The 13,676-nt window shown below is 38.7% G+C and overlaps 1 protein-coding gene across 2 annotated transcripts in view; it reads right to left on the bottom strand.

Moving 5' to 3' along the window:
- SEMA3A (semaphorin 3A) overlaps positions 1-13,676 on the bottom strand; it is a 591,215-nt gene that overhangs the window by 30,365 nt on the left and 547,174 nt on the right. For both annotated transcript variants that reach the window (XM_043552476.1, XM_027823329.3), the window contains 2 exons: positions 8,064-8,283; positions 2,277-2,368 (listed from right to left, as the gene is read on the bottom strand). In XM_043552476.1, coding sequence (XP_043408411.1) covers positions 2,277-2,368; positions 8,064-8,283 — 312 coding nt within the window. The remainder of the gene's footprint in view (positions 1-2,276; positions 2,369-8,063; positions 8,284-13,676) is intronic.

Raw genomic sequence — 13,676 nt, 5'->3', positions numbered from 1 at the left:
GGAATGCGGAGCTCAAACTGGTAGTAAATTTTTACACTGTGAAGTATTTAATCAATATAATGGGCAAATCCTGCTCACCTTACGCAGGCACTTACGTCTATGAAACATTATGCCTGAGTAAAGTAAGCAGACTTTGGACCACTATGTAGTTTCCTATACAAATTAATGTAGCTTTATAAGCACATTAATAAAATAATGGATTTAGTCTTGATCCTAAAGGATTTTTAATTTTGTTTTTTACATTGGTAGGGTAGTCCCAGTAACTTCAGTGGGACTATTTATGTAAGTAAAAGCTACAGGACTGAGCCCTTAATGAGTAATTCTAACAAAGTTTAAGTTTCAGTGCAGTGTAAAACCTTATTACATGGGGTGCAAAAGAGTACTACTTACTGACCCTATGCATCATGTTTTTAGTAACGTATATTAATATAGTTCGCATTAAGCTTTCAACCTGCTGATCCTGGGAGAATTTAATATGGCTGAGTGGATGCTAAGCATGTGGACTCCTTTACAAATGGGTTAATAGACCTGGTATTAGAAAGCATCAATTACGTGTTACATTTGAATGAAAATTGAACTCATTTGCTTGTTTGCTCAGCTGTTCCGGGGAATATTCCACAATTCAGGTTAAAAAAGGCATTTGTTATCAATGTAACAGATCTGGAAGGTTTTCAGTTTGGTGGATTTATAAATGAAAACCATTGTATTCATCATACTGTGGCTCAAACAGTGAAAAACATTCTTCATGACACAGAGGTAGCCTCTTCTGTAGCCAGTAAAAACTCAGATATATTAGGTTCCATTTAAAAATTATTGCAAAATTTCTATTAAAAGATCTAATTCTTTTTTACTCCATGGCCTCCTTACACTATTAAACTAAGGAGGCCTTAATGTAAATGAGAATCAGGGGCAAACTATTTTTATATAATACAAAAGATGCACCAGTAAACTTAAAACCCAAATCCTAATTTGACATTTAGTGTAGGGCTGCTGCAAATCCAGTTTGGAAAATAACGTTGATTCAGTTTTTCCTAATTTACTCTCCTATTTCTTTGATCTCTTGGCACTTCTGCTTTATTTAAGGAAGAAACTCCTATGCTATCAAAATTGCCAGATTACCCTGTGGAGTACATAATAATCTTGCTTCATGTTAAAGAGAGAAAAGCCAGAAGCCACAAATTACACTTCTCATTTTCCCTTCATAGCTTCTAATTTACATTTGTGTTAAAAAAACCCAAAACAACAAAAAAAACAAACCCACAGAAAAATGAAACACAGCCTGACAGTGACCAATCTCTGGGCGATGATTCTTGTGCAAACTTTGCCTGTGAAGCATAGAATGCCGAAAGTAAACATTTCTATAAGACCTGCCCAAATATGTTGTGTCTACTGTCAAGTCAAAGATATAGTGATGGTAACATAGCATGAACAGAGGAATAATTCAGGAAACTCAAATGTTTTATTGTAGCACAGAAAACATGGAATATCCTCTGGGATCTATCTGACATGATTCAGAAAAAGCTTGATTTATTTGGGCTAAATTTTCAGAAGTGACTAGTGGATACTTCACTTGGGGTAAGATGGGGGGTCAGCTCACAGTACCTTAAAGGGACTTGATTTTCATAAAATGCTGAGTTCCCATACTCTTAAAATCAGGCCTTTTTAAGCTATTTCAACTCAAGTACCTAACGATGGAGACACCCAAAGTCACTTCTGAAAATGTAGGCCCTCTATTCCTTTTGGTTTTGAAGGCAACCATAAATGGTACCAGACTTAAAAAAAATTCGGGAGACCAACACTCTGCCTAAGAGAGGTAAAATGTATATTTCATGTGTATTTGTTACGTTTTCACTGAGATATCATGGAAGCTCAAGGAATAAGACTGAAGAGTCATCTCCTAGCCAGATAATCTGAATTGTTTCTAATAGCCACATGTGTAGTTATTATTTTGTATAACCTTCTGGGAGAGGATGGGTGGGGAGATTCCAGAAAATACACATTTTTTAACTGTAACTGACAATCGCTCAAAGATTTAGTGATTCTAATTTACCATTGAAACAGCACCACAAAAATCAGGAATGCCATTTCTTTTATCATTAACCTCCAACTAGCATTGGAAGCTTCAAGGTTTATTTTGGCTAGTGTCTGGGTCTATAATTGACAAGCTAATTAGAAGAGTATGCCAGGCTACTCCTTGGCTATCCTGCAACAAGTTCAGCATGCAGCTGTCCACAGAAAAATCTACAACCTGACACTTGGAATTCAGCAGCACTTACCCGAAAGACTGCCATTTCTTCCAGCAAGACTTCTTCTAAATCATGCCAAGTCTCCTTAGGAATTGAAACCACTTTAAGAACTGTCCCAATATCTTTAAAAGAAAAAAAAAATTTTTTCAGGTGCTTAATAAGTAGACTCCAATTTAAGGGCAACCAGAATTTTTTGATCTCTTGCAATATGCAATAATTTCCATACAAGGGTCCTGACACTGCATATTGCTGAGAACTGACTCCACACAATACCCACTGACATTTGAAATGAACTAGCAGGGTTTTGAATTTCCATAAGGCATTGGTCTGAAATTTCTTAATTGTGGAAGTTCAACAGAAAAATGATTCATTACTCGGCTTCAGCTGTTAAAGAATGAACGGGACAGCACAATATTATTAGATTGGTGCCATGAAATCTCAGCTGCCTCTGAGGTATTATTCTAGATGGGAATGTGCTAAATTTACTCAGCCACATTTTATTAGCCATTCTGAAGTAGGAAGTTTTTCATACTTGTTTTAAAATACACGTGCAGATGTTATTAGAAGGCTCAGTGTGGACACAAGGACAGCTGGAAGAATGTTGTCAAACTGATGAAGTTGTCAGTTCTTTTAAGTACCTGCTGTCCTGGTGTCAAGCAAAAGCATCTAAGGCTTCTATGTCCCTAAAGACATCTGTATTGCCATTATGTGATGAATGGCATTAGCCTTGTTTCAGGATAAAACAACAGCAGCCCTGTACAACTTGTGTCTTTTCATTAGAGACAGCTTTGCACCAAAGGCTTGATTCTACACCCATTTAGGTTACTGAGAGTATTTCCACTGACGTTAATGTGAGCAGGTCCAGGTCTCAAAACCCCAGCACTAAACACCCCCGCAAACATGTGTGGACGTCTGGATTTGGAACTGAACTTTCTAACTTAAGACCATCTCTCTATTTAACCTCTGAAGCATATATCTGTGCTTCAATTTGCATAAACCAACTTTTTGGAAACAGTTGCAACTTCGCCAGCTTAATCCAAAACCTAGCATTTCTGGTTTGTCAAAGGTTACCAAAGACTTTTAGCAGTAACAAGAAATGTGCGTTCTAATTTAACGTTTTAGGTCTGCTAAGCATGAGGCAATACAATCACATTATAGAAAGCAAAAAGCATTCACCCTCTGAAAATCAAGCCCCTTTAGGGTGTCTCAAGATCAGCACCCACAATCACTAATCACTTTGGAAAATGTAGGCTGGTTTTAAAGCCATGAGGTAAAGGTATTAAGCATAATAAAAATAGAGAGAGTCAACACTCTTCCTAACACAAGGATTCCCCAAGAATAACTATATAGATATGGTCAAAAATGCTGTGTTGGAAAATTCTCCATTTTTCCATCAGAAAATGCTGAGTCAACTAAATCAAAATGATTAGAAGGCAAGTATCTATTTTGACCAAAAAATGTCCACAGAAAAGTCTTGAAATAGTTTGTTCTGATAAGGTTGGAATGTTTCATTTCTACTTTGATCATTTTGACATTATCATTCAGAATGTTACATTACATTTTACTTTACAATATCATGTAAAAGTTGAAACCATACAAGTCAAAATTAAACATTTGGACCTTACTGAAACAAAATATTTTGGTTGTTATAGATATGAAATGCTTTGATAAAGTAAAAACAATTTTTTTGCAATATTTCATTCTGTGAAAAAAAATGATAGTTATCAAGTTTGTATCTTCAATTGGGACAAAATTTTTTTTCAAAATCTCATAAATTCCCATGAGACAGAAATTTTGTTTCTTGACCAATTCTAATAACTGTCTTAAGCAAAAGTAGAAATCTAAATATCCATGGCTAGGAGTTTTGGGGGGGGGGGTGTTTAAACCTGTACATCTTTGTTTAATTTTTCCACAAAATATCAATTGCAATCTAATCTCTTTCATGAACGCCAAATTTGCAGATGCAACTTTTAAAAGAAAATGAAAATAAAATAAATCTCTTATAGAATCATAGAATATTAGGGTTGGAAGGGACCTCAGGAGGTCATCTAGTCCAACCCCCCTGCTCAAAGCAGGACCAATCCTCAAGTAAATCATCCTGCCAGAGATTTGTCAAGCCGAGCCTTAAAAACTTCTAAGGAAGGAGATTCCACCACCTCCCTAGGTAACCTCCTAGTGAAAAAGGAAAGTTTTAAAAGGAAGTTTTGCCTTTTATTTAAAATACTGCATGTATGATTTTGGCTCATGAAAAATAATAGTTGGACAGTTATGAAATCTTTGGTTATTCACTATTATTATTACTATTATTTTAAAATATTTACTTTGAGCAATATACTTAAAAGTAGCTTTACAGAACATCATAGGACAAGCGGAACATAAGCTTAAAACAAAAACTCCTGAACTTTCCACAAATACCCGGAAAAACTAATAATTAATTATTAAGGTTATTAGCAATATCAGAATTGGAAACTGCCCTAATTACCCTGGCTACAATTTAGTAATTGTGGTTTGGAGAAAAACCTGCTAACAACAGAGAGAGGACTTCAAGCTAATGAACATAACAGGGTGTCATGGTTTGTAGGGCTTTACACGCTATTAGTAGAGGACTGTCATGAGCACCACATTTATATCTATTGAAGCTACATTTTGGGACAGCATAAATGGAGTTTTGATAAAGTGAGGCAAGTGGCGTTGTGGAATCTGAGCAGGGCAGATAGACACTGTAGCTCTAAGCATCACATTTTTTAAATAAATGCTTTTCTTTTAAGAAGATCCTGAAAAGATTATGGTAGCTTGGTGCTGCGGAAAGCCCTTGAGGTCAAAGGTACAATATGTTAATCACTATGGCGACTCTGATCAGGCCTCAGGTACCAAAGTGTCATTTTATCTGAGTTCTAGATCAAGTTGTACAGAGTAGTATTTCAAACAATTTCACACAAATTGAATTGGGCTTCTCTTTTAGGATCAGTGAGCTCGGGTGAGTAACTTAGTTTAGAAGATAAGATTACTGTTATTAATTCACTTTACTGACAGATGTACCTAGACTGTGCACAATGATCCCCCACATCAGATATTTGGGATACCCTTTAAATGGATACATTGGAACCTGGTTTTTCACAGACATATTTTCGGGCATTCCAATATAATTTTGTTTCCCCTGAGGAGTAGCTAGGGGATAGTCACTGTTACAATGACAATGAGAAAGAAACTGCTTAGACAAAGATTTCACCCACAGGAAAGGAAAATATGACCAAGCAGGATGGCGTGCTAATTATCCTGGGGTTAACTAGCACCATTTATGTCAATACCAAAAAAGGTTTCCCCATTTTACTGAAATTCTGCAGCCTGACTGCTACAATGCTAATGGCTATATGTAATCTGAGGGCACAGAACTGCAGAGAAACCCAGTCACACCACACAGGACTAAATCATGGCTTTGTCACAAGTCCTGCTCAACTAGCCGTAAATTAGATTGTGATGTGAGTCCACAATCTGATTCCTGGTTCCTCCTTTGCACTGGGGGTGGAGGCAGAGGTGTCATGCCCTATACCAGTCCCATATATGGTGCTGATTTTTAACCCCAGTATGCTGGTTTAGCTGTGCTTGCTGGCACAGTGGAGGGAGAGCCTTGGCTGCCCATACATTCCCTATTTGCATGGAAGTGAGAGTAGGAGTTCCACGGAAGGTTTTCTTCCCCCACATTACTAATCACTTTCTAGCGAGTGCAGATGAGCAAGTGGGCACCTTATACCCCCTTACTCCCCTATGCGTCCCTCGTTTACTGTCCTTGTTGAGCAGCTATTATCTTAGTCTGACAAACATAATATTGCAGAAAATAAAAGCAATACTTTACATTTACAGGGCTGCATTTTCAGTGCTGACTTCTGTCTTGGCAGGTGCATGTTTTTGCTCACAATTTGTGGACACAAATATCTGCATTGCCTATCTAAACACTGCAGCTGTTTTCACCTAGAAATCTGAAATTTGAATCTGTAGTGAACAGTAGGGAGGAAACTGCTCCCTCCCAATGGAAGTCAAGTTGAGCTCAGGTTTAAAACCAGACCCTCAGTATACAAGACCTCTCCTGAGGATCTCAAAGGGTTTTTCAGAAGTTAATTTAGCAAGTCTCGAAATATCCCTCTCTGATTGGCAGTTGTAGATCCATTTCACAAACAAGTAAACTGAGGCACTGAGAGATTAAAGGCTTGCTCATGTACCACCAAATTCAGTGAGTTTTACATTCACGTCAGTGAGAGCAAGATCAAGTAATAAATGATTTGCTGAAAGTCGTATACCAGTGTGGCCTAATAGGCAGAGCAGTGAATGAGAACTCAGAAGACTTGGTTTCTATTCCTGGTTCAGCCTCTAACCTGCTGAGTGACTGTGGGGAAATTATTTCATTTCGCTGTGCCTCAGTTTTCCCATCAGTAAAATTGGGATAATGATGTTTCCTGCCTTTGTAAAGCCCTTTCAGGTCTACAGATGAAAAGTGCTATATAAGAGCCATCTTATTATTGCCATTGCAAGATGGGCAGACATTATCCAGTTTTCCTTATGTGATGGAAAATATTTGTGGCACATAAAAACAGGTTAAAATATTGTTCGGAGTTTTAAACAATAACCTGCTATAGCACAAACATGTCATCATTCAGTTCACAATTTCAGAGAGCTGGAGCACTTTGTTTGTGGCTGCATCTTCTGCAGTAAATGTTTGGTACACATGCAATACGTTTAGTTACAAAGCTTCAGCACAGGTCTCAGTTTACTCATGATTTATGTTAGGCATCAACATGAAGAGAGCCTTGAGATTTATTGCTTGGAATCTGACCCCCAGCTATGGAGCTGTAGATTTGTAACTGGTGCCATTCAGAAACAGTATTCTTATGAGAAAGAAAGAGAAACAGACAGACAGAGAAGCTGTTCATTTTTTAGAACACTGCAGTGATGCAGTGGGAAAGTTCTTTGGTTTCTTTGATTTAACTTCTTGAGGCTAGTAATAAAGTCACTGTGTTCAATACAAGTTTGAAACACTAGTCAATCTGGTGGAAAATCATCAAAGATGTAAGGCCAGTTCCTTAGATGGTGCTAATCAATGTATTTACATGATGTCAATGGAGAAACTGGGCTGAGTGGCTGGCCCCTGGTGCTTTCATGTAGAACTTTTAGCGTAGTAAAAATTGCTTTATTTACAAGAAAATCTCCTCTTTTGCCCGCTGGAAGAAAGATATAAAGCCCAAGCCATAAGATAGTACAAACACTTTACCAGTGGCATTGTGCTTCAGCATAACTTTTTGTCCTTCCTAGGACCTCTTATAGATATCAGAAAACCTGGTGTGTTGAGGGTAATGAAGCATTCTTCTGGCTGGTGGTCAGTTTAGATTAGCACAGTTCAAAATATGTTGAAAGAGGACACAAGAAATATCCCACAACTTGGAGAAATCCTGCTTGATTTACTCATATGACTAGTTCCTATGGAGTGAACATGTTCCCCAAAATATCTAGCTAAAAACAAAATTATAATTACCAGATGGGAAGATGCCTCTAATTAAAAAACAAAAACAAACCCTCTGTTCCTACTCCAACTGAAGTCAAAGGCAAAACACCTACTGATGTCAAGTCCTAATCAAACAACATGAACCCTTAAGTAACAAAAAAGAAAAGAAAAAATGTGTTGAGCCTTGCCCTAAAGAATTCCACAGATGTACTCTATAGTATACAAAAATAAGCTTGCTTTCTACCAGTAATGAAAACCACTCATCTACTCTACTTCTCCATACTCCATGTGAGAACGTCGGATGTAGCATGAAAGATTCTTACCTGTTCCAATGAACATGACATCATACTGGCCATCTTCTGCATCGACCCGGTCTACTACTATCTGTGTGAACTGGTAATCCACATCTGTTTTGATCATGATTGGACGATTATTGATAGGGAATACAGGATTGTACATTGCTGGATGACTTCTTGCGAATGTAATGACTTCATCAGGAAGGTCCTTGGTAGAGTCAAAGCCTCCAAAAGTTTTACTGGGACACTGAGAACAAGAAAGAGAATATTTTGCACCTTATAACTGAGCAATTAGACATATTCGTTTCTTTGAGATCCTTATGAGTCTTCAGTCTATAATAAAGTACAGCCCAGGATATAATTGTTCCATGATGGACAACAACTGTACAGGGAGTTAATACTGGCACCAAAAGTCTTTGGAGAAATATTTTTCTTCATTGAAATCAATATAGCTCATACCAGAGAATATTACGGTTTGTATACATTATCTTTCTTATCACTGTGCTGGGCGAATAATTGATTGTCAGTAATTTACTGACTACTATTATCTTTTTAATTGGTAGTACAAGACCATAGGGATGCTGAATATGCCAAAAATTACCGTACAAAAGACACAGATTAAAGCACTTCGTTATCTATACAGTAGAAAACTAATTATCCGTAACAATCACCCCACTATCTAAGCATCTTCTTCTGGGACTCAAGTCAAAACTCATTCACTTCAAAGGACCTTGGATTTGGCCCCTAATGAGCTGCCAGTGTGACTCCCTGTTCTGTTTACTCCTGATTATCTAAACTGCTGATTATCTGGACATATCTGGCGTCAACCAAATGGTTCTGACGATGAGGCTCCTGTTGTGTTGAATTATTTGTATAAATTTTCTAGCATGGGTGGTGAATAAAGTGCTTGTAGTGAGTTCAGGTTATTTGCCTCAATGTCCACTTGTAGTGAACAGTACAATGACAGAGGGGGAGCAATATTATAGGACTAGGGTGTCCCTAGTCCTCACACAGCAGCACAGGGGAGTAAAGATTCCATGTTCCACCTCATGTGGTCATGTTAGGACTAATCAATCTTGGCTCTGGGTCCTATGCAAAGCACAGGGACTACACAGACACTGGTCCCTCCACCCTTGAGCAAATGGGTGAGGATGAGGGAAAGAGTGAGGAGGACAGCAGGCAAAGCCATGACTCTGTCCCCCCACAAGCATTCCCCTCTGCTTTCCCCGCCCACAATTCCTCCTGAGGGAAGTGCACTTATGCATCAGGACTGTGGCTATATGCTAAAGACTAGCCCTTATCTAATGAATTCTCTCTCAAAAACTCAAAATATTTTATGAACGTAAGAGATTTTGACCTTACAACATCTCTCTGTAAAGTGGGAAATTATTATTAGCCTCATTTTACAGATGAGGAGACTGAGGCATAAGGAACTTAAATGATTTGTCATAGATCTCACAGGAATTTTGAGAAGACAACTTCAGGTGCCTGACCCTAACCCCTTAAGCACAAGACATCCATCTCAGACATACAAAGCTATCAGGTAAATTTCACTGTGCTTATGCTTATGTTCACCGCGTTTGATCTTGAAATATAAACATCCCAGTGATATAAAGCCAGGGGTAATGCATCTTTTATTCACATTGATAGAATATCCACCACTTAGAGTAAAAACTTTGAAACCAAAAAGTAATTAAACAGAAATCCGGATCTTGCTGGATTCTCAGTAGAAGAAATCAATCGTCTTTGCCATCACCTTGATCCAGATTATTAATAATTCATCAGAAATGACATAAAGAAATCAATATGGCCAAAAAGAGCAGTTGTTATTTGCAGCCAAGGGACACGTCAATGCAGCGGGAAGCATGGAGGGTATGAGAGATAGGTTTTCACTTTTTTGCATGTTGTCAAGGAAGCAATTTCCAACATTCTCGTTCATTATATATTAGAGAAAGAAAGAATTACTGATTTAAACCCAATTAGCCAAATAAACAATAATAGCAAATATAGCAAGTTAGTCACCTATTCTTATTATCTCTACATTTGAGCCCTTATTATTATTATTTCATATCCATATGTTCATTTACTTCCAATTAGAAAAATACAATATACTACTAGAACTAAACCTTTTATGATCTTTAGCATTGCTGGAGTCAATCTGAAATTTTGTGTTTCTACGGTGGAGTTCCAAAGTTTTCTTGATGCTTGGATTAATATTCCAACTAGAGTGTGATACTGATTACTTATACTAATCAACGCTTAATTAGATAATGTATGTAAAGTGCTTTCAACAGGAAAATCACTATACAAGTACTAAGTATTATTAATTGCAGCTGGGCAAATACTGAAAAAATAAAATAAGATCCATGTATAGTCATTTCAATTTTTAAATGCATATATTTCTGCTGTATTTCAATCCTGTTTGTATTTATTTTCTACCAATATTTTAGCAAAGAAACTTACTGGTAGCAATGTTCATCAAGTCAACACATGTTAGGCATAATATTTACAGAAAGCCAATTTTAGATTTGAAATCATGAGCATTTGTTAGAAAAACCTAATTCCAAGGGCTAGGTTATGACTTGGACTCCATACGCAGTAAAAGGAAGTAAGAATCTCCCCTTTAAACCTCTATATGGGTTACCTGGACCTAGTGCTTGGGCATGCAAGAATAAATGGGCATACATTTCTTCTTATTCCTTCCCCAGTGTAAGTGGGTAGGAAATGGGTGGAGCCATGAATCCATCTTCCCAGCTCACTGGCCAGTGCAGCTGAGCCAGCGCAGCATGAAAGTATAACAATTTGTTGCTGCTCTATGCCCACAGGAAATCTCTAACTCTCATGAGCAAGGGGGAAGAAATGATGGAATTATACTTTCCAGAGATATGTCTGCTTTACCCTGCATCCCCCGAGCTACTCCTGACGTGGTGCTGCTTCTGCCCCACCTCATGTTCAGAGCTCTGTCTAAAGTCAAAACCTATCCCTATGAGTTACAATCCAGGATACAGAACACTGGATACCATGCAACCGCTGTGTACAATCAATGCAGCCTGAATTTCAAATACTGACTTCTCACAATGAACTCTCCCTTAATAGGTTACCGACCAGCAATTATTTACAGAAATTACTGAGGGAATAAATCTAAGTCACAAAAAAATTGCAAATAATTCACATTCAGAAAAGGAAATGAAACTTGTTGAATTAATTATTGACCCACGCATGTTGATATTTTTTACAATAGTTTTTTTAAGGGTATGTATTTAGAGAAATACATTCAAAATATTGTAGCCAGTGGAAAAGTCTTGTCACTTTTACATGTGTATTTATGCTGGATTTTTTGCAGAGACTTTAGACTTCATAATGGCAGTACACATAACAAAGACAGGGCCTGATACTGCTTAGAGGTTATTGGCAAGACTCTCTCTGACTTCAGAGGTCCTGATCCAACAATCCAGTCCAACAAAACATTTAAGCAAGCATCTGAGTAGTCCACAATGGGACTACTCAGATGCTTAAAGTTAAGTGCATGTTAGGGTGACTAGATTTGCCAATTTTATAGGGACAGTGCAGATATTCAGGGCTTTGTCTTATATAGGCATCTATTACACGCCACCTCCTGTCCCAATTTTTCACACTTGTTGTCTGGTCACCCTAGTGCATGTCTTTGTGATTTGCCAGTTGGGGAGGTCATACTTCACTACACCTGGTCAGAGTTTCTTCATCAGTGAAGAAAATATGCTAGATCTCATCCTGGAGCTATCTATCTAGAGAGCCCAGTCTAGCAATCATAGAATCATAGAATCTCAGGGTTGGAAGGGACCTCAGGAGGTCATCTAGTCCAACCCCCTGCTCAAAGCAGGACCAATCCCCAACTTAATCATCCCAGACAGGGCTTTGTCAAGCCTGACCTTAAAAACTTCTAAGGAAGGAGATTCCACCACCTACCTAGGTAACGCATTCCAGTGCTTCACCACCCTCCTAGTGAAAAAGTTTTTCCTAATATCCAACCTAAACCTCCCCCACTGCAACTTGAGACCATTACCCCTTGTTCAGTCATCTGCTACCACTGAGAACAGTCTAGATCCATCCTCTTTGGAACCCCCTTTCAGGTAGCTGAAAGCAGCTATCAATTCCCCCCTCATTCTTCTCTTCCGCAGAATAAACAATCCCAGTTCCCTCAGCCTCTCCTCATAAGTCATGTGTTCCAGTCCCCTAATCATTTTTGTTGCCCTCCGCTGGACATTTTCCAATTTTTCCACATCCTTCTTGTAGTGTGGGGCCCAAAACTGGACAAAGTACTCCAGATGAGGCCTCACCAAAGTCAAAAAGAGGGGAACAATCATGTCCCTCGATCTGCTGACAATGACCCTACTTATACATCCCAAAATGCCATTGGCCTTCTTGGCAACAAGAACACACTGTTGACTCATATCCAGCTTCTCGTCCACTGTAAGCCCTAGGTCCTTTTCTACAGAACTGCTGCCTAGCTATTCGGTCCCTAGTCTGTAGTGGTGCATGAGATTCTTCCATCCTAAGTGCAGGACTCTGCACTTGTCCTTGTTGAACCTCATCAGATTTCTTTTGGCCCAATCCTCTAATTTGTCTAGGGGCCGCTGTATCCTATCCCTACCCTCCAGCGTATCTACCTTTCCTCCCAGGTTAGTGTCATCTGCAAACTTGCTGAGGGTGCAATCCACGCCATCCTCCAGATCATTTATGAAGATATTGAACAAAACCGGCCCCAGGACCGACCCCTGGGGCACTCCACTTGATACCGGCTGCCAACTAGACATGGAGCCATTGATCACTACCCGTTGAGCCTGACAATCTAGCCAGCTTTCTACCCACCTTATAGTCCATTCATCCAGCCCATACTTCTTTAACTTGCTGACAAGAATACTGTGGGAGACCGTGTCAAAAGCTTTGCTAAAGTCAAGGAACAACATGTCCACTGCTTTCCCCTCATCCACAGAGCCAGTTATCTTGTCATAGAAGGCAATTAGATTAGTCAGATATGACTTGCCCTTGGTGAATCCATGCTGACTGTTCCTGATCACTTTCCTCTCCTCTAAGTGCTTCAGAATTGATTCCTTGAGGACCTGCTCCATGATTTTTCCAGGGACTGAGGTGAGGCTGACTGGCCTGTAGTTCCCTGGATCCTCCTCCTTCCCTTTTTTAAAGATGGGCACTACAACACTGCAGAGCTTGAGACTTTTCTGTGAAGAAATCTGGTTATTCCTTAGCAATCACATCCACTGAATGAGGAGAATTATACAATCCCTTTGCTGAGAAATCATTCTTTTCTTTAACATATGAAGCAGTTTTTGTTAGGCCAGACATCTGTATCATTTAACCATTGTTTTACACATTTATCATGGAAGCCAGTTTTGAGAAGAAGCTAGAAAGGATAGTTTAAAGGTTACTAACAATTAAAGGACAATCTATATGATCACAGAATCATAGAAAGGCCCATATATGAATAATGCTTATGTGCTATTCTTGTTTTTTTACTTCACTGTACTTACTTGGATCTGTATAGTTTATTTGAGGCATAGATACATCTGAATGGGCTAGATCCTCAGCCTAGTGTTCACAGGAGTCTCAATGGAGCTAAGCTGATTTGCACCAGCTGAAGATCTA

The sequence above is a fragment of the Chelonia mydas genome, chromosome 1 (genome assembly GCF_015237465.2).
Source record: "Chelonia mydas isolate rCheMyd1 chromosome 1, rCheMyd1.pri.v2, whole genome shotgun sequence".
In the NCBI taxonomy this organism is placed as follows: Eukaryota; Metazoa; Chordata; order Testudines; family Cheloniidae; genus Chelonia; species Chelonia mydas.
Note: the sequence above shows the minus strand (reverse complement) of the source record. Positions and strands in the feature narration are given on the sequence as shown.